The sequence below is a fragment of the Bubalus kerabau genome, chromosome 1 (genome assembly GCF_029407905.1).
Source record: "Bubalus kerabau isolate K-KA32 ecotype Philippines breed swamp buffalo chromosome 1, PCC_UOA_SB_1v2, whole genome shotgun sequence".
Taxonomy (NCBI): Eukaryota; Metazoa; Chordata; class Mammalia; order Artiodactyla; family Bovidae; genus Bubalus; species Bubalus kerabau.
Window position 1 is genome coordinate 172,243,392 of NC_073624.1, and position 26,029 is coordinate 172,269,420.

General features: G+C 41.9%; 1 protein-coding gene across 27 annotated transcripts in view; it reads right to left on the minus strand.

The window, feature by feature from the left end:
* Positions 1-26,029, minus strand: part of OBSCN (obscurin, cytoskeletal calmodulin and titin-interacting RhoGEF) — a 238,535-nt gene that overhangs the window by 113,697 nt on the left and 98,809 nt on the right. For 24 of the 27 annotated variants that reach the window (XM_055539536.1, XM_055539504.1, XM_055539482.1 and 21 more), the window contains 3 exons: positions 24,403-24,678; positions 13,285-13,560; positions 6,833-7,108 (listed from right to left, as the gene is read on the minus strand). In XM_055539536.1, the coding sequence (XP_055395511.1) occupies positions 6,833-7,108; positions 13,285-13,560; positions 24,403-24,678 (828 nt within the window). The remainder of the gene's footprint in view (positions 1-6,832; positions 7,109-13,284; positions 13,561-24,402; positions 24,679-26,029) is intronic. The other 3 variants (XM_055539448.1, XM_055539441.1, XM_055539514.1) reach the window with 3 other exon arrangements.

The window sequence follows — 26,029 nt, forward strand, 5'->3', positions numbered from 1 at the left end:
GTTAATTGATATTTATACGACATTCCACCTGAAAGCAGGAGAACAATTTTTTTTCTCAAGCGCACATGGAACATTCTCCAGGATAAACCACATCTTGGACCATATATCAAGCCTCGGAAAATTTGAAAAAATTGAAATCGTATCAGCATTTTTTCCTACCACAATGCTATGAGATTAGAAATCAATTACAGGGGAAAAAATGCAAAAAAAAAAAAAACCCACAAATACATGGAAGCTAAACAGTGCACTGCTAAATAACCAAGAGATCACTGAAGAAATTAAAGAGGAAATTTAAAAATGCACAGAAACAAACAATGCTGAGAAGATGACAACCCAAAACCTATCGGACACAGTAAAAGCAGTTCTGAAAGGGAAGCGCACAGCAGCGCAATCTCACCTCAAGAAACAAGAAAAAGTCTCGAACTAACAGTCTAACCTACGAGAGAAAGAGGAGAAAGAAAACTCAAAGTCAATAGAAGAAATGAAATCACAAAGATCAGACCAGAAATAAGTGAAATAGGAAACAAGAAAACAATAGCAAAGGTCAATTAAAGTAAAAGTTGGTTCCTTGAGAAGGTAAACAAAACTGATAAACCTTCAACCAGACTCCTCAAGAAAAAAAGAGCGAGGACTCAGTAAAATTAGAAATGAAAAAGAAGACATCAGCATTGACACCACAGATATACAGAGGATCATAGAGACTGCTATAAACAACTGTAATCTAATAAAAAGACAATCTGGAAAAAATAGATAAATTCTTGGAAAGATACATGCTTTCAAGACTGAACCAGGAAGAATTAGAAAATATAAACAGGCCAATCACAAGTAGTGAAATTGAAAATGTGATTAAAAATATTCCAACAAACAAAAGTCGAGGACCAGACAGCCTCCCAGGCAATTTGAACCTACTTTTAGAGAAGAGATAACATCTATCCTTCTCAAACTCTTCCCAAAAAACCTCAGAATCACAAACACTTATAAATTCATTCTATAAGGCCACTATCACCCTGATACCAAAACCAGAAAAGATATCCCACAAAAAAGGAAATTACACTGACCAATATCACTGATGAACAAAGACACAAATATCCTTAACAAACTACTAATGAACAGAAGCCAACAATATATTAATAAAAGGATTATACATCATAATTAAGCAGTTATCCCAGGGATGCAAGGATTCTTCAATATATGCAAATCAATCTATGTGATAACCATATTAACAAATTAAAGAATAAAAACCATATGATCATCTCAATAGAGGCAGAAAAAGCTTGTGACAAAATTCAATAACCATTTACGATAAAAATTCTCCAGAAAATTGGCATAGAGGGAACCTACTTCAACATAATAAAGGCCATATACAACAAACCCACAGCAAGCCATCATCAATGGTGAAAAACTGAAAGCACTTCCCTTAAGATTAGGAACAAGACAAAGGATGTCCACTCTCACCACTCTTATTCAACATAGGTTTGGAAGTCCTCACTATGGCAATCACAGAAGTATGGAATGGGGAGGGAGGAGGGAGGAGGGTTCAGGATGGGGAACACATGTATACCTATGGCGGATTCATTTTGATATTTGGCAAATCTAATACAGTTATGTTAAGTTTAAAAATAAAATAAAATTAAAAAAAAAAAAAGAAATAAAATAAATCCTAATTGGAAAAGAAGTAAAAATGTCAGTGTATGCAGATGACAGGTTATCACACATAGACAATTCGAAAGATGCCGCTAGAAAAACTAGTGGACCTGATCAATGAATTTAGTAAAGTTGCAGGATATAAAATTAATACACAGAAATCTCTTGCATTCCCTTATACTAACAATGAAAGAGCAGAAAGAGAAATTAAGAAATCAATCCTGTTTACCATCAAGACAAAAAGAATAAAATATCCAGGAATAAATCTACCTAAGGAAGCAAAAGATCTGTACTCACAAAACTATAAAACACTGATGAAAGAAATCCAAGAGGACACAAACAGATGAAGAAACAGACCATGTTCTTGGATTGGAAGATTCAATTTATAGTGAAAATGACTACACTATGCAAAGCAATCTACAACTTCAGTGCAATTCCTATCAAATTACTAATGGCATTCTTTACTGAATTAGAACAAAAAATTGTATGATTTGTATGGAAATACAAAAGACCCCAAAGAGTCAAAGCAATCTTGAGACAGAAAAATGGAGCTGGCTCTCTGACTTCAAACTATAATACAAAGCTACCATCACCAAGACAGCATGGTACTGACACAAAAACAGAAATATAGACCAACAGGACAAGATATAAATCCCAGAGGTAAGATATGGGCGCCTCGTCTTTGACAAAGGAGGCAAGAATATACCTGGGAGATATTGAGACTATGGAGAAAACACAGCTTCTTCAATAAGTGGTGCTGGGAAAGCTACATGTAAAAGAATGAAATCAGAACACTCCCTAACACCATGCACAAAAATAAACTCAAAATGAATTAAAGACCTAAATGTAAGACTGGACACTATAAAATTCTTAGAGGAAAACACAGGAAAAACACTCTTTAACATAAGCCACAGCAAGATCTTTTTTGACACACCTCCTAGAACAATGAAAAGAAAAAGAAAAAAATCAAATGTTATATAATTAAACTTAAAAGCTTTTGCACAGCAAAGAAAATCATAAATAAGACAAAAAGACGACCCTCAGAATGGCAGAAAATATTTGCAAACAAAGCAACAGACAAAGGATTAATTTCCAAAATATACAGGCAACTCATGGAGCTCAATATCAAAAAACAAACCACCCAATCAAAACATGGGCAGAAGCCCTAAATAGACATCTCTTCAAAGGCATTGAAACATGTAAAATATCATGTATGAAACGAGTTGCCAGTCCAGGTTCAATGCACGATACTGGATGCTTAGGGCTGGTGCACTGGGACGACCCAGAGGGATGGTATGGGGAGGGAGGAGGGAGGAGGGTTCAGGATGGGGAACACATGTATACCTGTGGCGGATTCATTTTGATATTTGGCAAAACTAATACAATTATGTAAAATTTAAAAATAAAATAAAATTAAAAAAAAAGAATACACTCAAAAAAAAAGAAGACATACAGATGGCCAAGAGGCATATGAAAAGATGCTCAACATCACTATGAGAAAAATGCAAATTAAAACTACAATGAGGTATCATCTCACACCAGTCATAATGGCCAGAATCAAAAAAAAATCTCCACAACAATAAATGCTGGAAAGGGTGTGGGGAAAAGGGAACCCTCTTACACTGCTGGTGGGAATGTAAATTGATACAACCACTTTGAAGAATAGTATGGAGGTTCATTTAAAAACTAAATATTAAACAACCATATGACCCTTCAGTCGTGTCCGACTCTGTGCGACCCCATAGACGGTAGCCCACCAGGTTCCCCCGTCCCTGGGATTCTCTAGGCAAGAACACTGGAGTGGGTTGCCATTTCCTTCTCCAGTGCATGAAAGTGAAAAGTGAAAGTGAAGTTGCTCAGTCGTGTCCGACTCTTCGCGACCCCATGGACTGCAGCCTACCAGGCTCCTCTGCCCATGGGATTTTCCAGGCAAGAGTACTGGAGTGGGGTGCCATTGCCTTCTCTGGGCACATACCTAAGAAAACCATAACTCAAAAAGACATATATACAACAATGTTCACTGCAGTACTATATACAACACCCAAAACATGGAAGCAACCTAGATATCCATAGACGGATGACTGGATAAAGAAGATGTGGTACATATACACAATGGAATATTCCTTAGGCATAAAAAGGAATAAAATTGAGTCATTTGTAGTAACGTGGGTGAACCTAGAGCCTGACATACAGCATGAAGTCAGTCAAAAAGAGAAAAACAAATATTATATATTAACACATCTATGGACTCTAGACAGATGATACTGATGAACCTATTTGCATGGCAGGAACAGAGATGCAGACACAGAGAATGGACTTGTTGAGGGGGTGAGGAGGAGGAGAGGGGCTAACTGAGAGAGTAACACTGATGTATATGCCCTAGCATTTGTGAGATAGAGAGCTAGCAGGAAGCTGCTGTCCAGCACAGGGAGCCAGCTTGGTGCTCTGTGATGATCTAAGGGGAGAAATGGGAGGGGGCAGTGGGAGGCAATCTCAAGAGGAAGGGGATATATATACACACGTTTATGGCTGATTTGCACTGCTTTATGGCAGAAATGCTATGGAAGAAAAGCTTCCATGACCCTGGAAGAAAAGCTATGACCAACCTAGACAGCATACTAAAAAGCAGAGATATTACTTTGCCAACAAAGGTCCATCTAGTCAAAGCTATGGTTTTCCAGTAGTCATATATGGATGTGAGAGTTGGACTATAAAGAAAGCTGAGCACCCAAGAATTGATGCTTTTGAACTGTGGTGTTGGAGAAGACTCTTAAGAGTCTCTTGTACTGCAAGGAGATCCAGCCAGTCCATCCTAAAGGAGATTAGTCCTGAATGTTCATTGGAAGGACTGATGCTGAAGCTGAAGCTCCAATACTTTGGCCACCTGATGTGAAGAGCTGACTCATTGGAAAAGGCCCTGATGCTGGGAAAGATTGAAGCCAGGAAGAAAAGGGGATGACAGAGGATGAGATGGTTGGATGGCATCACCGACTGAATGAACATGAGTTTGAGCGAGCTCCAGAAGTTGGTGATGGACAGGGAAGCCTGGTGTGCAGCAGTCCATGGAGTTGCAAAGAGTCGGACATGACTGGCAACTGAACTGAACTGGAATGGCAGAAACCAAGACAACACTGTAAAGCAGTTATATCCCAATTTTAAAATTTCCATAGGACTATTTCAGTTATCTATTTCTTCTTGTGTGACTTTTTCATATAGTTTTCTAACATTTGATCAAGTTGTTGAAAATTTCAGAATTATTACCATAAAATAACTTAGTCTCTTAAAAACCATTTTTGGAAGATACATAAATATTTTAGTTATCTGTACTCACCCACAAATCATTAATATACCAGCATACAACCAAACTGTTACATGTACATAATATAATACCATCACCCACATCTCTCTAATGTTGAGATCCACTTAACAAAAGGAAATAAATTGTTACCAGACTTCTCCATGAACCTGCCAGAGTGGTACAGACACACACTCCTCAGGATGTGCTCTAGAATAAATGCCAACTTATCGGTAAATGGCTGCTACTATAAGGACTCATCTTTAACAAAGTGTACTGATATAGCTTAGGCTACTTATTTCTTTCCATTTCTAAATTTACAAATCAAACTCCAAGAAGAATTCTGACATAGAATCGTCTAACAACAAGATATGAATTCCAGACCTCACATGTGCATGTCTCAGACACATACCTACCAGTCCTCTTGTCTTTTTTATTTCCCACAAACACTGCACGAAAACATATCTAGATTTTGTTACAAATGGGAGCACAGACAAATACTACAGCCACATCTTGTTTTATTGCACTTTGTTGAGGTTGGCAGATATTATTGCATTTTGTACAAATCGAAGGTTTTTGACAACCCTGCATCAAACAAAGCTTTCACTGCTATTTCCCCAACAGCATCTATTCACTTCATATCTGTGTGGCATATTTTGGTAATCTTTGCAATATTTCAACCTTTTTCATTACTATCTTAAAGGAAATCAGTCCTGAATATTCATTGGAAGGATTGATGCTGAAGCTGAAACTCCAATACTTTGGCCACCTGATGCGAAGAACTGACTCATTTGAAAAGACTCTGATGCTGGGAAAGATTGAAGGCAGGAGGAGAAGGGGACGACAGAGGATGAGATGGTTGGACGGCATCACCGATTCTACAGACATGAGTCTGAGTAAGCTCCAGGAGTTGGTGATGGACAGGGAAGCCTGGCGTGCTACAGTCCATGGGGTTGCAAAAAGTCGGACATAAATGAGAAACTGAACTGAACAGATATATACTATAGTAATCTTTGATCAGTGGTCTCGGATGTTACTACTACTCACTGAAGGCTCATATGATGGCTAACATTTTTTAGCAAGAAAGCATTTTTTGCCTAAAGTATGTACATTTTTAAACATTATGCTATTGCACACTTAACAGACTACAGTATAGTGTAAATATAACTTTTATATGCACTGGAAAAATAAAAAATCTGTTAGGTCACTTTATTGCAATCATGCATGCATGCTAAGTCGCTTCAGTGGTGTCTGACTCTGTGCGACCCCCATGGACAGCAGCCCACCAGGCTCCTCTGTCCACGGGGTTCTCCTGGCAAGAATACTGGAGTGGGTTGCATATTCACTTTATTACAGTGACCTGGAACCAAACCCACAATATCTCCTAGGCATTCCTATACATAAATGTACATGAGGATCTTAAAGAAAATATTAATAACCCCAAGTTTAGTCAACCTTATACAAAGAGATGCAAGTGTCTCTGACTAGTGAGAACCCCAATATGGTTCTAAGAGAGGGCATACCCAGACATCCAAAAAAGCAATCACATAACTCAGGTGTAAGATGACTAGTCTATTTCAGAATTCAAGCATTCAACAGAGCCACAGTCCTGGACACCAAGAAACATGACAGGGGTTGTGGGCAGGTTTAATCACGCTCAGGATGTGTGATTAAACACGACTCTATGGACGCACCACAAGGTGTTCAAGAACAGCCCCTCTTCCTCTCATACACACCCTTTTCACTTTGTCTTCCTTGGCCCAGTCACGGGCATGAAAATAGGAGGGAGGAGGATGGGAGGCCTGAAGAGATGGAGTCTAATGAGAGAGCATCGGAGTCTAATGCAATTCAACCACTATCTCCAAACAAGACTAAGTACCACAAAGAACTGACCTGTGACATCCAGGTGGAAAGAGACCTTCTGGCCCCCGGCCTCGCAGCTGTACTCCCCGGCATCCGCCTTGCCCGCCTGCTGCACCACCAGCCTCCTGGTGCAGCCCTTGGCTTCCACACGCACTTTCGAGCTTGAACTCAGCTTCTTGCCGTCCTTGTACCACGTCACCTCCGTCTGGGCCTGGGCCACCTCGCAGCTCAGCGTGGCACTCGCCCCCGCCATTGCCTGCACTTCACTGCGTGCCAGCTGCTCCTTGGCGAACACCACTGAGGGCTCTGGGGACAGAGGGATACACAGGGTCAGAGACCCCATTTATGTCAAGATGCAACACTGAGAAAAGAATGATTAAACAGGGAGGCAAGAAGACAGGAAACTTCTCCAGGCTTTGCACCAGTTCTGTGACCTAGAGAAACTCCACCACCTTCTCAGCAACAAGCAACACAATTTATTTCTATATTCCACCCCTGATCTGTGGAGGCTGTTCCATTGAGAAGCTGCGAAAGACTTCTCTCATGCACAAATCCTCTAGGAGAAGAACTGCAGAGTCCTCAACCTTCCTATGGGAGGCCAGAGTCCTTCCCATACAGTTGTACAGGGCACGTTCTCATCTTCAGTGAATGAGAGCAACTGAGGCTCCACCCTAACCACACTCTCAGTGTTGTCAGCTGTTAGCAACCTGATGGGAGTGAAGCTACACCACTGTGGCTATCTGTTGCATGGTCCTAATGTTTCACAAACTGAAGAATATGAGTTTTATAGTTATTCTGTAGTTTAACCTTCTGTGGTTCAAGTTTTGTACAATTTTCAAAATTTTCAGTCTGTTTTTTCCAAATTCATTTAGGAGCTCTTTATATAATTAAATGTTATACAGTGTTGATGGTTCAGTGCAGTTCAGTTTAGTTGCTCAGTCACGTCCAACTCTTTGTGACCCCATGGACTGCAGCACGCCAGGCATCCCTGTCCATCATCAACTCCCGGAGTTTACCCAAACTCATGTCCATTTAGTCAGTGATGCCATCCAACCATCTCATCCTCTGTCATCCCCTCTTCCTGCCTTCAATCTTTCCCAGCATCAGGGTCTTTTCAAATGAATCAGCTCTTCACATCAGGTGGCCAAAGTATTGGAGTTTCAGCTTCAATATCAGTCCTTCCAATGAACACTCAGGACTGATTTCCTTTAGGATGGACTGGTTGGATCTCCTTGTGGTCCATGGGACTCTTAAGAGTCTTCTCCAACACCACAGTTCAAAAGCATCAATTCTTCGGTGCTCAGCTTTCTTTATAGTCCAATTCTCACATCCATGCATGACTACTGGAAAAACCATAGCTCTGACTAGACAGACCTTTGTTGGCAAAGTAATGTCTCTGCTTTTTAATATGCTGTCTAGGTTGGTCATACTTTTTTTCCAAGGAGTAAGCGTCTTTTAATTTCATGGCTACAGTCACCATCTGCAGTGATTTTGGAGCCCCCCAAAATAAAGTCAGCCACTATTTCCACTGTTTCCCCATCTATTTGCCATGAAGTGATGGGACCAGATGCCATGATCTTCGTTTTCTGAATGTTGAGCTTTAAGCCAACTTTTTGACTCTCCTCTTTAAGAGAAGACTACACATGGACATCACCAGATGGTCAACACTGAAATCAGACTGATTATACTGTTTGCAGCCAAAGATGAATTAGCTCTATACAGTCAGCAAAAACAAGACCAGGAGCTGACTGTGGCTCAGATCATGAACTCATTATTGCAAAATTCAGACTTAAAGAAAGTAGGGAAAACCACTAGACCATTCAGGTATGACCTAAATCAAATCCCTTATGATTATACAGTGGAAGTGAGAAATAGATTTAAAGAACTAGATCTGATAGACAGAGTACCTGATGAACTACAGATGGAGGTTCATGACGTTGTACAGGAGACAGGGATCAAGACTATCCCTATGGAAAATAAATGCAAAAAAGCAAAATGGCTGTCTGAGGAGGCCTTACAAATAGCTGTGAAAAGTGAAGCGAAAAGCTAAGGAGAAAAGGAAAGATATAAGCAACTGAATGCAGAGTTCCAAAGAATAGCAAGGAGAGTTAAGAAAACCTACCTCAGTGATCAGTGCAAAGAAATAGAGGAAAACAATAGAATGGGAAAGACAAGAGATCTCTTGAAGAAAATTAGAGATACCAAAGAAACATTTCATGCAGATGGGCTCAATAAAGGACCGAAATGGTATGGACCTAACAGAAGCAGAAGAGCTTAAGAAGAGGTGGCAAGAATACACAGAACTGTACAAAAAAGATCTTCACTACCCAGATAATCACGATGGTGTGATCACTGACCTAGAGCCAGACATCCTGGAATGTGAAGTCAAGTGGGCCTTAGGGAGCATCACTACGAACAAAGCTAGTGGAGGTTATGGAATTCCAGTTGAGCTATTCCAAATCCTGAAAGATGATGCTGTGAAAGTGCTGCACTCAATATACCAGCAAATTTGGAAAACTCAGCAGTGGCCACAGGACTGGAAAAGGTCAGTTTTCATTCCAATCCCAAAGAAAGGCAATGCCAAAGAATGCTCAAACTACCGCACAATTGCACTCGTCTCACATGCTAGTAAAGTAATGCTCAAAATTCTCCAAGCCAGGCTTCAGCAATACGTGAACCGTGAACTTCCAGATGTTCAAGCTGGTGTTAGAAAAGGCAGAGGAACCAGAGATCAAATTGCCAACATCCGCTGGATCATGGAAAAAGCAAGAGAGTTCCAGTAAAACATCTATTTCTGCTTTATTGACTATGCCAAAGCCTTTGACTGTGTGGATCACAACAAACTGTGGAAAATTCTGAAAGACATGGGAATACCAGACCACCTGACCTTCCTCTTGAGAAACCTATATGCAGGTCAGGAAGCAAGAGTTAAAACTGGACATGGAACAACAGACTGGTTCCAAATATGAAAAGGAGTTCATCAAGGCTGTATATTGTCACCCTGCTTATTTAACTTATATGCAGAGTACATCATGAGAAATGCTGGACTGGATGAAGCACAAGCTGGAATCAAAACTTCCGGGAGAAATACCAATAACCTCAGATATGAAGATGACACCACCCTTATGGCAGAAAGTGAAGAGGAACTCAAAAGCCTCTTGATGAAAGTGAAAGAGGAGAGTGAAAACGTGTTGTTGTGTTTATCTGTCCTCCCACTTTTGTGCTCTATTTTTTTCATTTTTAAAATAATGTTTCTGGTGAGATTAAGTTATTTAATTAAGGCAAATATATCAGTTTGTCCTTTGTGGTTTCTGCATTTATGATCTGTTTAAAAATCTTTCATTATCCCGTGGTCATTAAATAATCTTTATTATCAGATAAAAACTTGTTTTACCTTTCACACAGAGGTCTCTAACCTGCCTGGAGTTGGTTCTTTGTGTGGTAGGAGGTAGATTCCAATGTTATTTTATTTTTCTGTATGGTTATTGGCCTTACCATCAATGATGATAAGATCCTCCCTTCTCTACACTTCAGTGTGAGTTCACCATTCCATTCCTTTGGGCTATTTATCTGCATTGAGACCCACTTGTCTAAATTGCTGTAACTTTTTTTTTTTAAGTCATGATTAGGTTGGAGCAAATATCCTCATTTTGTTAAGACTCACTTGGTTCTCTTTGGCCGTTGCAATCAACTCGTCAATATTCTAATACCCCAAAGAACTGTGATTTGGCATTTAATGGGAAGTGAATGTCTCTGAGTTCCATAGATTTGTATACATTTATTTATATCTGTTTCCTGCCTCTATGCAATGTTTAATATTAATACTTTCACAAAGTCCTCAAGACCTTTTATTGCCATTCTTTTAAGTTTCATTTTCCAGTTGTTTGTCTCTGGTATATAGATATAGAATTGTTTTCTGTAAATTGTTTTTGTATGCAGTGATGTTTACCAATTCTCTTACTAAGTGTAGTAATCAACGTTTCTAGGTTTTCTAAATTGCTAATCATATCATCTGCATGTTTCATTTTTATTTTTCTAAGTTTTAATCTTTTATTTCCCTCCTTAGTGTGTTGCGAATGCGGCATCAAAGTGCTGACAACTGGCTTCCTTGTCTTGTTCCCTACTGCAAAGGCAGCGCCTTCAGGGTTTCACTTTGTGGACGAGGACAGCCAGTTTTTCTCTATACTGCCAATTATTAAATAAAAGAAGAATCCTTACACTTTGCAAAGGCAGCACCTTCAGGGTTTCACTTTATGGACGAGGACAGCCAGTTTTTCTCTATACTGCCAATTATTAAATAAAAGAAGAACCCTTACACTTTGGTAAGAATTTTATGGCAGGAATTAATGCTCAATTTTATCAAGTATTTCTCTTGGATATATGTAGCTATATTTTACTGAGTATTTTTATTCTCCATTTATTGGGGAAATCATATCATTTTTCTTTTATTTTATTGGCATTAAGCTTTCCATCAAATTTTCTACTGATTCTTGTTTTAAACCAACCTCGCGCTCCTGGAATATGGCTGTTGCTGTACTGTATTTTCCTCTTAATAAACTGCTGAATTCAGTTTACTATTATTTTGTGGAAGATATTAGCCTTAATATCATCAACAGATTAAACTGTGTTACTTCTTCATAGTTACCTTGTCAGATTTTGGTATCAATGATATGTTCTCTATGTAAGATAAATTAGAGAATGCATTCCATTTTTCAATACTACAGAAGAATCTCTGTGAACATGGGATAATTTCTTACCAGAATACTCAGTACAATTTAACAACAGAGCAAGTAGGTTTAGATATTCTGCTGTGAGAAGATTGTTTATTATGGTTCCATTTATTTAAAATTCTGGGGTCTTTACAACTTGCTTGTTTTCCATTTTGTGAGTTTTGACATAGTTTTCTAGGAACTGATCAATTTGCAATCTTCTCTATTTTCATAAATTTTGTACACACATTACAACAAAACATGGACTCGATTTTGCTACATCTGTGTTCAGGGAGTTTACTTATCCTTGTGAAAATTGCTAACCCAGAATATCTAAAGATTTATAAGCCAAAATTCTGCCATAAAATAATTCCACGCATTACTGTGTGGCCAAAATTTTCTCTTATTCTGGTTCAGTGAATTCAGCTATCTCTTGCTAACAGGAACTCTCAAGTGTTCTGGGTAAGAATCTGCCAGGAAAACCCCAGGGGAAAGATATCTTGTCTATCTCAGCCCTGTAGATCAGGTACAGCCCGAGTAATAGACACCCAGGACCACCAATGGAGTCTGAACACTTGTTGGGAAAATGTGACTGAGCATTATTACATGCATGGTATAAAAGAACTGCCTCTCTCCCTGCAGAATACACTCACTCACCCATGCTTTCTTGGCTCAACACTGGCAGTAAAGATGGAAGAATACAGGATAAGAGAATTCAGGAAATCAATTAAAAAAAAAAAAAGAGCACAGAATCTCTTGGCTATACAGCTGTCCGATCCTCATTGCAAACTATGATAATTTGGTATCCCCAGAAAACTCACTTATATAGATGGAAAAATACATTCAGGTCCTAGGAAAAAACAGTTATTACCTGATGTCAATCTTGAAAAACTGATGTACAGACAGCTACATCTCAAAGGCCTTAATTCCATACACACTTTCAAACTCGACTCAGCTTCTTCCCATCCTTATACCACCCACTCAACCTAGCTATGCACTACCTCACATTTCAGCAGGAAAAAGCACCACTTTGACCCACAGCACTCTATATGCCAGATGCTCCTTGAACACCACTGAGGACTAAGCCAAAGGACTGATACACAGGACAAAAGACACCATGAGACCGAGACAGACCATGAACACAAGGCCGGGATGGTGCCAGGGAACGGGAACTTCTACAGGCGTTCTACCAGCCCTCTGTGCTGCAGAGCTCCCTCTGCCCATCTCAGTAACAAGCAACGTTCTCTCACTGACCTCCTGTATCCAGGAAAATGGACGGAAGACCTCCCAGAAACCTCAAGTTTGAGCATTCAAACTTTACTCCTGAGAGTATGCGAAAGAAGACTGTCAGGGATACATCAAACTGAAACAGCTGACCCACTGAGAACTCGCATAAGGTGCCTGATGAGGATGTGTGCTGGCTCTCCGGAAAAATGCATGGTGGGAGGAGAGTCACACATCCCCAGGCCTACCTCAGCCCCCAGGCATCAGGGAGAGCCAGGGTCCCGACACCAGGAAAAACAGGAAGGCTCTGGGCAGGTGCTAAGACAGTGTGACTGAGCCCCACTGCCTGGCAACAGGGGACAGAAACAACCCCTCTTCTTTCCACATGCACTCTCCCCATCCATCCTCTTCCAGCTCAAAATGGGCCTCCAGATGGGATGCAGAAGGCAGGGAGGCTGAAGAGATGAAGGTTCAAGGCACTCATGCCTGAAAGCCAGTCCCCTCATCACATGCAAACAGGCTAGCTCAGCGTCCTCCTCCAGGACTGACCTGTGACGTCCAGGCGGAAGGAGACCTTCTGGCCCCCGGCCTCGCAGCTGTACTCCCCGGCGTCCGCCTTGCCCGCCTGCTGCACCACCAGCCGCCGTCCGCGGCCCGTGGCCTCCACACGCACTTTCGAGCTGGAACTCAGCTTCTTGCCGTCCTTGTACCACGTCACCTCCGTCTGGGCCTGGGCCACCTCGCAGCTCAGCGTGGCACTCGCCCCTGCCACGGCCTGCACTTCACTGCGTGCCGGCTGCTCCTTGGCGAACACCACCGAGGGCTCTGGGGACAGAGGGATACACAGGGTCAGAGACACCATCTCAGTCAGGACAGCAGCCCCAGGCAAAGAAGACCTGGATGGGGAGCTGGGAGGGTCCAGGTAGCGGTAGTGAAGCTGGAGACCTCTCCAGGCTCTGCAACAGCCCTGAGCCCTGCCGAAGTCCTTCAGACATTCTCAGGAACAAGTGACACAGTCTATGCATTTTCCCACAGGTCCACCTGTTTGAGCTGGTCCCACACGGGAAGGGTCATTGGACCTTTGGAGAAGACCTTTGGAGGTCGTTGGAGAAGACATCTCCCTATTTATAACATCTTCAGGATAACCAGGCAAGTGTCCCCCAACCTTCCTACATGATGCCCCAGTCTTCTCCAGGCTTCCCAGGCTTATGCAGGGAACTTTTCACCTGAAGTCCATGGAGATGGCTGAGGCTCGGTGCCCTTGCCTACTCTCACTATTGTCAACTGGTAGCAATCTGGGAGGAGTATCTCCACCTCCCTGTGGCTTTCTTTGTCATCATCTGAGGAATGAAGAAGTACCTTCCCCCTTAGAACTGGGTTCCCCATTACTGTTTTTTTCTTTCTAGTGAAACCATTCCAATCTTTTCTCCACCTACTAATAGTAGGCTCTCTGTTCTCAAGATTCACCTCTGGCCACTCTTTATCCATTTAAATACCAGAGAATGACACATAGGTAGGTTTTAAAGATGTTCCCAACTATGTGACTTGCATTTTCACTCTCTGATTGAGTCCTCTGTTAAATCAAACTTTTTCCTTCCAATAGTGTCAAATGTCCATTTCAAAGCCCCTTGAGTTTGGAGCATTTGTGTTTGTACTTAAGAAATGTTTCCTTACCTTAAGTCTTTAAAGAAATCATGTTATCATCCGAGGGAATTTTGGGTTTTACCATTTACACTGAGGTTCTAACCCATCCTGAGTTGACTTTTGTGTGTGATGTGAATTGCTGGTACAATTTAAGTTTTCATGATGGTCAAACAGTCCAGGTACCATTTATGAAGACAGCATTTTCCTCAACTTCTCCAACAGACGCCACAGTACCAAGTGGGAGGTGAGGGTGGGTAAATGGGTGGTGCAAAAATCCATTTATGCAAGGAACTATTTCTGAGCTCACTTCTGTCCCTCTGATGTGGTAACTATCCCTGCACTGGGATCCTCTTATCTTCAAAATTGTAGCTTTGTGACTTCAGGTCCCAGTGAATGCTCCCACCATGCTTTCCTTCAAGAAAACAGTGTATTGACGGCACCTGGCCTTTGGAATCTGCCTGTTATTCTTCCATCAGACCACCCAAACAGAAATTTGGTTTCAATTCTGATTGCTAATCTTTGATTTTTTTCTCTCTGATTCCTTTCTCTCTATTCCAAATTCTTACTGTCTCTCAAGAATCTTGAATAATTTTCCCACACACAGCCACCTAGCAATTTTTATCAGACCTGGAATTAGAAACATACTATAATTGTGCTAGTCTAACTCTAAACGACAAAATGATTTCTGTTCGTTTCCAAGGCAAACCATTCACAGTAATCCAAGTCTATGCCCCAACCAGTATCGCTGAAGAAGCTGAAGTTGAGTGGCGCTATGAAGACCTACAAGACCTTTTAGAACTAACACCCAAAAAAGATGTCCTTTTCATTATAGGGGACTGGAATGCAAAAGTAGGAAGTCAAGAAACACCTGGAGTAACAAGCAAATTTGGACTTGGAGTATGGAATGAAGCAGGGCAAAGGCTAATAGAGTTTTGCCAAGAGAACGCACTGGTCATAGCAAACACCCTCTTCCAGCAACACAGGAGAAGACTCTACACATGGACATCACCAGATGGTCAACACTGATATCAGACTGATTATATTCTATGCAGCCAAAGATGGAGGAGCTCTATACAGTCAGCAAAAACAAGACCAGGAGCTGACTGTGGCTCAGATCATAAACTGCTTATTGCCAAATTCAGACTTAAATTGAAGAAAGTAGGGAAAACCACTATCCCATTCAGGTATGACCTAAATCAAATCCCTTATGATTATACAGTGGAAGTGAGAAATACATTTAAGGGATGACATCTGATAGATAGAGTGCCTGATGAACTATGGATGGAGGTTCGTGACACTGTACAGGAGACAGGGATCAAGACCATCCCCATGGAAAATAAATGCAAAAATGGCTGTCTGGGGAGGCCTTACAAATAGCTGTGAAAAGAAGAGAAGCGAAAAGCAAAGGAGAAAAGGAAAGATATAAGCATCTGAATGCAGAGTTCCAAAGAATAGCAAGAAGAGATAAGAAAGCCTTCCTCAGCAATCAATGCAAAGAAAGAGAGGAAAACAACAGAATGGGAAAGACTAGAGATCTCTTCAAGAAAATCAGAGATACCAAGGGAATATTTCATGCAAAGATGGGCTCGATAAAGGACAGAAATGCTATGGACCTAACAGAAGCAGAAGAGCTTAAGAAGAGGTGGAAAGAATACACAGAAGAACTGTACAAAAAAGATCTTCACAACCCAGATAATCATGATGGTGTGATCATTCACCTAGAACCAGACATCCTGGAATGTGAAGTCAAGTGGGCCTTAGAAAGCATCACTACGAACAAAGCTAGTGGAGGTGATGGAATTCCAGTTGAGCTATTCCAAATCCTGAAAGATGACGCTGTGAAAGTGCTGCACTCAAATGCCAGCAAATTTGGAAAACTCAGCAGTGGCCACAGGACTGGAAAAGGTCAGTTTTCATTCCAATCCCAAAGAAAGGCAATGCCAAAGAATGCTCAAACTACCGCACAATTGCACTCATCTCACATGCTAGTAAAGTGATGCTCAAAATTCTCAAAGCCAGGCTTCAGCAGAATGTGAACTGTGAACTTCCAGATGTTCAAGCTAGATTTAGAAAAGGGAGAGGAACCAGAGATCAAATTCTTAACATCCACTGGATCATCAAAAAAGCAAGAGAGTTCCAGAAAAACATCTACTGCTTTATTGACTATGCCAAAGCCTTTGACTGTGTGGATCACAACAAACTGTGGAACATTCTTAAAAAGATGGGAATACCAGACCACCTGACCTGCCTCTTGAGAAATCTGTATGCAGGTCAGGAAGCAACAGTTAGAATTGGACCTGGAACAACAGACTGGTTCCAAATAGGAAAAGGAGTACGTCAAGGCTGTATATTGTCACCCTGCTTATTTAACTTCTATGCAGAGTGCATCATGAGAAACGCTGGGCTGGAAGAAGCACAAGCTAGATCAAGATTGCCGGGAGAAATATCAATAACCTCAGATATGCAGATGACACCACCCTTATGGCAGAAAGTGAAGAGGAACTAAAAAGCCTCTTGATGAAAGTGAAAGAGGAGAGTGAAAAAGTTGGCTTAAAGCTCAACATTCAGAAAACAAAGATTATGGCATCTGGTCCCATCACTTCATGGCAAATAGATGGGGAAACAGTGGAAACAATGTCAGACTTTTTTGGGGGGCTCCAAAATCACGGTAGATGGTGATTGCAGCCATGAAATTAAAAGACATTTACTTCTCGGAAGGAAAGTTATGACCAACCTAGATAGCATATTCAAAAGCAGAGACATTACTTTGCCAACAAAGGTTCGTCTTATCAAGGCTATGGTTTTTCCAGTAGTCATGTATGGATGTGAGAGTTGGACTGTGAAGAAAGCTGGGCGCCGAAGAATTGATGCTTTTGAATTGTGATGTTGGAGAAGACTCTTGAGAGTCCCTTGGACTGCAAGGAGATCCAACCAGTCCATTCTGAAGTAGATCAGTCCTGGGTGTTCTTTGAAAGGAATGATGCTAAAGCTGAAACTCCAGTACTTTGGCCATCTCATGCAAAGAGTTGACTCATTGGAAAAGACTCTGATACTGGGAAGGACTGGGGGCAGGAGGAGAAGGGGACGACAGAGGATGAGATGGTTGGATGGCATCACCGACTCAATGGACATGAGTTTGAGTGAACTCCGGGAGTTGGTGATAGACAGGGAGGCCTGGCGTGCTGCAATTCATGGAGTTACAAAGAGTTGGACATGACTGAGTGACTGAACTGAACTGAACTCTAACAAAATTTCATTTTCCAAGTATTCTTTGCCAAGACATAGGCAAAGAAATGTTTTCTGTATAATTTTTTTTACACACTAATCCTACTCAAGAATCTTACACATTCTAATAATTTATCTTTGGGATTGTCTGAGTTGATCATCCTATCATTAGTAAATTCTACCTCGAGGTTTTTTTTTTTTTTTCCAAAATTGTTTGCCAGTGATTTTATTCTCCTCTCTACCTGACTCAGTGCTCAGGGTGGCCTAAGTGTGCTGCCCATCAGGTCAAGATTTCCAGGTTCACCTTAGGTGGGATGTTGCTGTTGTTGATGCTATTGCAGACATTTTGTAATATTTTTTAAAAAGAACACTTTTATACTGTTTGCCAAGAACTTTATGGCAGGAACTGATGTTATCAAACTTTTTGTCTTGATGTATGATATTCAAATTTAATCAACCATTTGATACTGTACTGTTGGAAATAATGACATCTTTTTGCAGTTTGTCTTTTTTAATATTCCAAAAAGTAATAAAAGTACATTTATTTGCACTGTTTACAACAGCCAGGACATGGAAGCAACCTAGATGTCCATTGGCAGACGGATGGAAGCTGTAAGGAAGCTGTGATCCATATACATAATGGAATATTACTCAGCTATAAAAAGGAATGCATTTCAGTCAATTCTAATGAGGTGGATGAAACTGGAGCCCATTATAGAGAGTGAAGTAAATCAGAAAGAGAAATACCATTACAGTATATTAACGCATATATATGGAATTTATAAAGATGGTAACGATGACCCTATATGCAAGGCAGCAAAAGAGACACAGATGTAAAGAACAGACTTTCGGACTCTGTGGGAGTAGGTGAGCGTGGGGTGATTTGAGAGAACAGCACTGAAACATGTATATTACTATATATAAAATAGAGGACCAGTGCGAGTTTGATGCCTGAAGCAGGGCACCCTAAGCTGGTGGCTCTGGGACAACCCAGAGGGATGGGGAGGGGAGGGAGGGGGGACGGGGCTCAGGATGGGGGACACATGTGCACCCGTGGCTGATTCATGTCGATGCATGGCAAAACCACCACAACACTGTAAAGTAAGTATCCTCCAATTAAAACTAACTAATTAAAATATAAAACTACCAAAAAAAAAAACCAGTGCCAATAAACAGGAATTTGTCATAATTGTTAATCTGGGGCTAGCGCGCCATACTGATAAACCAAGGGTTTTAGCAATCGAGTTGCTGGCCTAGTTAATATAGACTAAAATTGTTAATATAAATAAAACAAAAGCACTGAGGGTAAAAAAGTATTCTAAAAATGAGCTTGAGATAAACTCCAACTGATCTTCTAATTAGACTTAATAAGTAAGTTTCTAGCTTACTTTGAACTTATTAGAAAGAGTAATGCAGAGTAGTTCTGCTTCTCCTTGTCCTCTTCACGAAAAACATTTTCCTTTTTGACAAAGACTGATTCTAACAGAAGAAAAATAAAATTAAGTCTATCTCCAGCCATGTCTAGCTTTCTCTTTCAAGTATTTTCAATTCCTTCTTTCAAGTGTATTGGGCACTTCAGTGCTTTGCCTTGTTCCCAACGTGGTCTTCCTGTCCATGATGGACCTCCTCCCATGCTGCTGGCTAGCAGGGAGGAGTTGAGCCCTGTTCTCACTCACGTTATGTTGTTCCCTCTACTTTGACTCAGCAGGTAGGGGTGGGAGAGGAATGGGAGACCTGCTTCCTGCCTGTCTACCAAGCTTGGGTACATACCTTTACCAACACATGTTTGAGTCCTGAGCCCCCCAAACTCTAGGTTCATTCTCTCTCCTTGAATACTTCTGTTCCTAGAGCTCTCCTTGTCCAGGACTCTTGACCACTGTAAGAGCCATTCACACCTCCTTTATTAATTGTTAATTAATCACGTCTTGTATTAAAACATTCGACAAATAGATATTAAGGCTCTGTTTCATACAATGCACTATTAGATGCTGGGAATACAAAGGAAGGGAATGGGAGATGTTCAGCTGGACATTTAAGAGGGACAGACAGCTCTTCAAGGGTTAATTCAATTAATATTCAATTATAATTTGTGATAAGTCTCCTGGGAAAGAGGCATATTACAAGGGGCCCACCTTAGCCTGAGGGTCAAAAAGTTTTTCATGAGGAGATGAGATGCGAGCTATGTTATGAAGCACCAGTTGAAGAGAAAAGAGGGTGGTGGGGGAGACCACTGCTGGCAGAGAACACAGTCTGTGCAAGGGAAGAGGAGAGCTGGTTTTGGGGGGGAAAATGAAAAAAAAAGCCACAGTGACTGAAGTTGGAGAAAAAGAGGGCAAGTGGGAGAAGATAAGGGTGGTGAGATTAGCAAGGGTGGGATGTGCCAGACATCGGCAGTCCTAACCACTGCAAGGATAACTGAAAAGATTGTCATCTGTTAGAGTGGGACCAGCCAGAGAAATGGGGGTGTTTGACATCATCCATGTTGTACTTTCAGATGTTCATCCTGTCTGATGTATGGGGTGTTTGGAAGGATGCTGGGTACAAAGTAGAATGAGGAATCCAGATAGTATGTTGTTATGCCTCCCAGGGAAGATGGTGGGGCCCTGGTATAGGACACTTCAGGTAGACAGCAAAATAAAAAGATGTTTAAAGCTAAGGTGAAACTGCCAGAAGTTAGCACTTAGTTGGATGTGGTAAGAAGTTAAAAATGACTCCTAGGTTCCTGATCTACTAAGGACAGGGTGTGGAATGAGAATGAAGGAGGGCCTTAAGCCAGCAAATGATGCCAAGAAAAAATATTCAGGTAGGTAGAAAGAAATCCAGCACGATATGGGGTTGTAAAAGCTAATGAAAGGCGTATAGCCAGAGCTTGAACATGTTCAACAAGCCATCACTACCCAATAATCTGACAGCAGGTTACAGAGCAGTAGAAAGGTGGTGGGTAAGTCTGGGCATGTGCAATGCAGCCTGCGTTAGGCTCCTTCTTGCACAAGACAAGATGCTTTGTTTATAGTCAGCAACTCACCTCCAAAAACCGTCTTGAATCATATGTTGCAAGAAACAACAACGGTTTTCAGAGCAGAGGTCTTAAGCAATATTTAGGAAGAAAAAAAATTCCCAAAACACATAATGTCTTCAGAAGTGCAGTTCTAGGTACAACAAACACAAATTTCAAGATGTCATAAGGGGTAGTTTGGCCTGTTAGAGGCTCCCGAATCACTTCATTCCACACTGGGGCCTTTCACTTATTCAGTCCAACCAGAAGGTTCACTGAGGTTGGTCTGGTTCTCATTAGGGTTGTTCTAAGTGTTTAGTTAGTTAGTTTTGGGCAAATGGAGGGATTACACTTCTTCACTCTCTTGCTTATATATGTGCAATCATTTACTGTTAAGCGTTTTACCTATTAACATGCTAACCTTAAAAACAATGTGCAGTTCTGGACTATGAGTTTCATCACTAATCTCTAACAACAGATAACACTGGTGAACTCATTTTGCTAACATTTAATTTATGACTTTGGCCTTGATACTCAGAGAAGATTGGTCTGGAATTTCATCCTCCCTGCATTTCTAGTGCGATTCTGGTACTGATGTTATGTTCTGTATGTGAAGAGAGTTATGGAATGTATCTCATTCTTCTCTCTCTAGGACTATCTCCATGAGCTTGCAATATCTGTTTCCAGGTATTTTGCATAATGTACCAGAGAACTACAAGCACTGAGAAGACTTTTCATTACTGCTCCTACTGATGACAAGTTATACAATCTTTAACTTCTATATTCTTTTTTTCCATTTTCATGTAGTTTAGAAGCAAAAGGCAAGGGAGAAAAGGAAAGGATATACCCATTGGAATGCAGAGTTCCAGAAAATAGCAAAGAGAGGTAAGAAAGCATTCCTAAGTGAACAGTGAAAAGAAAAAGAGGAAAACAATAGAATGGGGAAGACTAGAGAGCTCTTCAAGAAAATTAGAGAAATCAAGGGAACATTTCATGCAAAAATGGGCACAATAAAGGACAGAAATGGAATGGACCTAACAGAAGCAGAAGATATTAAGAAGTGGCAGGAATACACAGAAGAACTGTACAAAAAAAGGTCTTAATGACCTAGACAACCCAATAGTGTGATCACTCACCTAGAGCCAGATATCTTGGAGTGTGAAGTCAAGTGGGCCTTAAGAAGCATTACTACAAATAAAGCTAGTAGAGGTGATGGAATTCCAGCTGAGCTATTTCAAATCCCAAAAGATGATGCTGTGAAAGTGCTGCACTCAATATGCCAGCAAATTTGGAAAACTCAGCCAAGGCCACAGGACTGGAAAAGGTCAGTTTTAATCTCAATCCCAAAGAAGGGCAATGCCAAAGAAAGTTCAAACTACCACACATTTGCACTCATTTCAAATGCTAGCAAGGTAATGCTCAAAATCCTTCAAGCTAGGCTCCAACAGTACGTGAACTGAGAACTTCCAGATGTACAAGCTGGATTTAGAAAAGGCAGAGGAACCAGAGATCAAACTGCCAACATCCGTTGGATCATAGGCAATGCAAAGGAATTCCAGAAAAAGTTCTACTGCTTCACTGACTATGCTAAAGCCTTTGACTGTGTGGATTGCAACAAACTGTGGAAAACTCTGAAAGAGATGGGAACACCAGACCACCTTGCCCGCCTTTTGCGAAACCTGTAGGCAGGTCAAGAAGCAACAGTTAGAACAAGACAAGGAACAGTGTACTGGTTCCAAATTGGAAAAGGAGTATATCAAGGCTGTATACTGTCACCCAGCTTATTTAACTTATATGCAGAGTACATCATGTGAAATGCTGGGCTGGAGGAAGCTCAAGCTGGAATCAAGATCGCAGAGAGAAATATCAATACCCTCAGATATGCAGATAACTACACCCTAAAGGCCGAAAGTGAAGAGCAACTGAAGAGCTTCTTGATGAAGGTGAAAGAGGAGAGTGAAAAAGCTGGCTTAAAACTCAACATTTAAAAAATTAAGATCATGGCATCCGGTCCCATTAGTTCATGGCAAACAGATGGGGAAACAATGGAAACAGTGACAGACTTTATTTTCTTGGGCTCCAAAATCACTGCAGACAGTGACTGCAGCCATGAAATTTTTTAAAAGATGCTTGCTCCTTGGAAGAAAAGCTATGACAAACGTAGACAGCATATCAGCATATTTAAAAGCAGACATCACTTTGCCAACAAAGTTCAATCTAGTCAAAGCTATGGTTTTTCCAGCAGTCATGTATGGATGTGAGAGTTGTACCATAAAGAAGGCTGAGCACCAAACAATTGATGCTTTTGAACTGTGGTGCTGGAGAAGACTCTTAAGGGTCCCTTGGTAGCAAGGAGATTAAACCAGTCAATCCTAAAAGAACTCAACTCTGAATATTCATTAGACGGACTGATGCTGAAACCGAAGCTCCAATACTTTGGCAACCTGATGTGAAGTACTGACTCACTGGAAAACACCCTGATGCTGGGAAAGACTGAGGGCAGGAGGAGAAGGGGTTGACAGACGATGAGATGGGTGGATGACTCAATGGCCATCAATCGGAGCAAACTCCAGGAGATAGGGCAAGATAAGAAAGCCTGGGGTACTGCAGTCCATGGGGTCTCAAAGAGTCGGACATGACTGAACACAACTATTTAGCCACATTTCCCAACTTTCCTATGATATTTCTTAGAATACACTCTAACATTCTCAAAGACAAAAAACATTCCAGAAAGATGCATGCTGAGATCTGGGATATCTGTACACATCCACAAATCATCCCACATTATTAGTACAGTCAAAACCTGTTAGGTGTTGGCACCTAGAAGCCAAGGTAGGATGGCAGCCCAACTCTATTCAGCATGAAGACTTCCTTGCCAGAAGAAGAATAATCTGATTTCTTAGACTGTCCTGTGTTCCAGGCACAAGGCAGAGACTCATTCACCATCAGGAAAATGCAATGAAATAAAGACTGCTTGCCAGTCAGAGGCTAACAGGACAGTAACTCCTCATTAGCAGAGCCTAGTGATGTGGCAGAAGTGACTTTTTCCTTTCAATTACTAAATTCACCAGCATCACACCAAGGGGAATACAACCTGCAACATCCAACCTGTTTGAAGACAAAGGCAAAAATCATATTTTGCAATCTAAGATCACCCTAAATGGCACACGTAATGCTCTACCAATCCTTCTTTTTTTCTTCCTTTTGCAAGGACTTGACAACATAACATGGGCCTATTCTGGCTACCTACAGACAACCAGAGCAGGAACAGGAAGGAAGGGCATCCCAGAAACCTCAAATTTCACCATCCAAACTTCATTCCTAAGAGAATTCCAAGTAGGACTGTGTGGTCAATATGTCTCCTAAACTGGGATCCATCAAATTCAAACACTTCTGGCCAACCGAGACCAAGAGGTACTGGGTGAAGGCCTATGCTAGCTCTCAGGAAAGAGATGATGGGAGGAAGGTCAGTTATTCCCAGGCCTACCTTGGCCCCTGAGCATCAGGGAGAGGCAGGGTCTCCACACCAGGATCAACAGGCAGATTGTGAGCAGGTGCTGAGACAGTGTGACTGAGCCTCACTGCCTGAAAACACATGGATCAAAACGCCCCTCTTCTCTCCATGGACACCCTCCCCACGCACGCTCCCCCAGCCAAAATGGGCAGCAAGGTGGGACACGGAAGACTGGAAGGCATGAAGAGACAAAGGTCACAGGCAAGGGCACACACAGTCTGGTGAGGCTGGAAGCGGGTCCCCTCATCACCTGCACACGGGCTAGCTCAGCATCCTCCTCAAGACTGACCTGTGACGTCCAGGTGGAAGGAGACCTTCTGGCCCCCAGCCTCGCAGCTGTACTCCCCAGCGTCCACCTTGCCCGCCTGCTGCACCACCAGCTTCCGGGTGCAGCCCTTGGCCTCCACACGCACTTTCGAGCTGGAACTCAGCTTCTTCCCGTCCTTGTACCACGTCACCTCCGTCTGGGCCTGGGCCACCTCGCAGCTCAGCGTGGCACTCGCTCCCGCCATGGCCTGCACTTCACTGCGTGCGGGCTGCTCCTTGGCAAACACCACCGAGGGCTCTGGGGACAGAGGGATACACGGGGTCAGAGACTCCATCTCAGTCAGGAGGGCAGCCCTGTGCAAAGACAACCTGGATAGGGGCTTAGGGCATTGGAGCTGGAGACTTCTGAAGACTCTGCACCAGCCCTGTGCTCTGCGGTGGTCCCCTGCCTTTCTCAGCAAGTGACACAATTTACGCACTCTCCCATAGGTCCCTGCGAGCAGGTCCACGGTGCAGGACAAATGGAACGGACTTGTCCCCTGCTCATGACAACTGCCAGGTCTTGAGGCAAATGTCCCCATCCTTCCTCAGTGGTGTCCCAGTCTTCTCAGCACTGTTTTAACAGCAGGGGACTTTTCATCTGTGGTCTGTGGAAATGGCTGAGGCTTGGCGCCCTCGTCCACTCTTAGCATTGTCGGCTGACAGCAATCTGGGGGAGCGCTCGCACCTCCCTGCGGCTTTCTTCATCACCGTCTGAGGAATGAAGAAACAGAGTGCCTTTCCCCTTAGGACTGGGCTCGCTGTTACTCTTTTCTTCTTCCTGGTGACACTATTCAAATCTTTTGCCCACTTATCAACAGTAGGCTCAATCTTTTCTTGATGCAACTCTGGCCACTCTCCAAACATTTAGAGAATGACAAACAGGGAGGTTTGAAGGATATTCCCACCTGTGTGGCTGCACTTTCACTCTCAGGTCCAGGCCTCTGATAAACCAAACTCTCTCCTTCCAATAGTCTCATAAGGCCCATCTCTGCCCTGTGAGTTTAGAGCATTTGCGTTCTATTTAAGAAATATTTCCTTACCTTGAGTTTTTAAAGAAACCACTTTCTCATCTGAGGTCTTTTATACCCTGAGGTTTCTAGCCCAACATGAGTTGACTTTTGTGTGTGGTGTGAATTGCTAGGACATTCTAAGTTTTCCACGTGGTTCACTGGTTCAGCAACTATTTTTGACTAGAACATCCTTCCTCGACTTCTCAAACAGACAACACAATAACAAACAGAAGATAAAGAGGATCTGTGGGGATGGTGGGTGCAGGAACCCTTTTATGCAAGAACTGTTTCTGAGCTCACTATTCTGTTCCTCTGACATGATAACTATCCTGCACTGGGACCCCACTATCTTGAAAAAGCTGTAGCCTTACAATAATTTCTGACTTCAGGTCCCAGTAAACGCTCCCACCGTGTTTCCTTCAAGAAAACAACATATTGGCTGTACGTTGCCTTTGATCTGCCTGTTATTCCTCCATCTACCACCCAAAAAAGAAACTGGGTTTCGATTTTGATTGTTAATAAACATCTTTGATTTTTCCCTCGAATTTCTATCCACATACTACAACCTCTAACTATGTTTCAAGAATCTTGAATAAT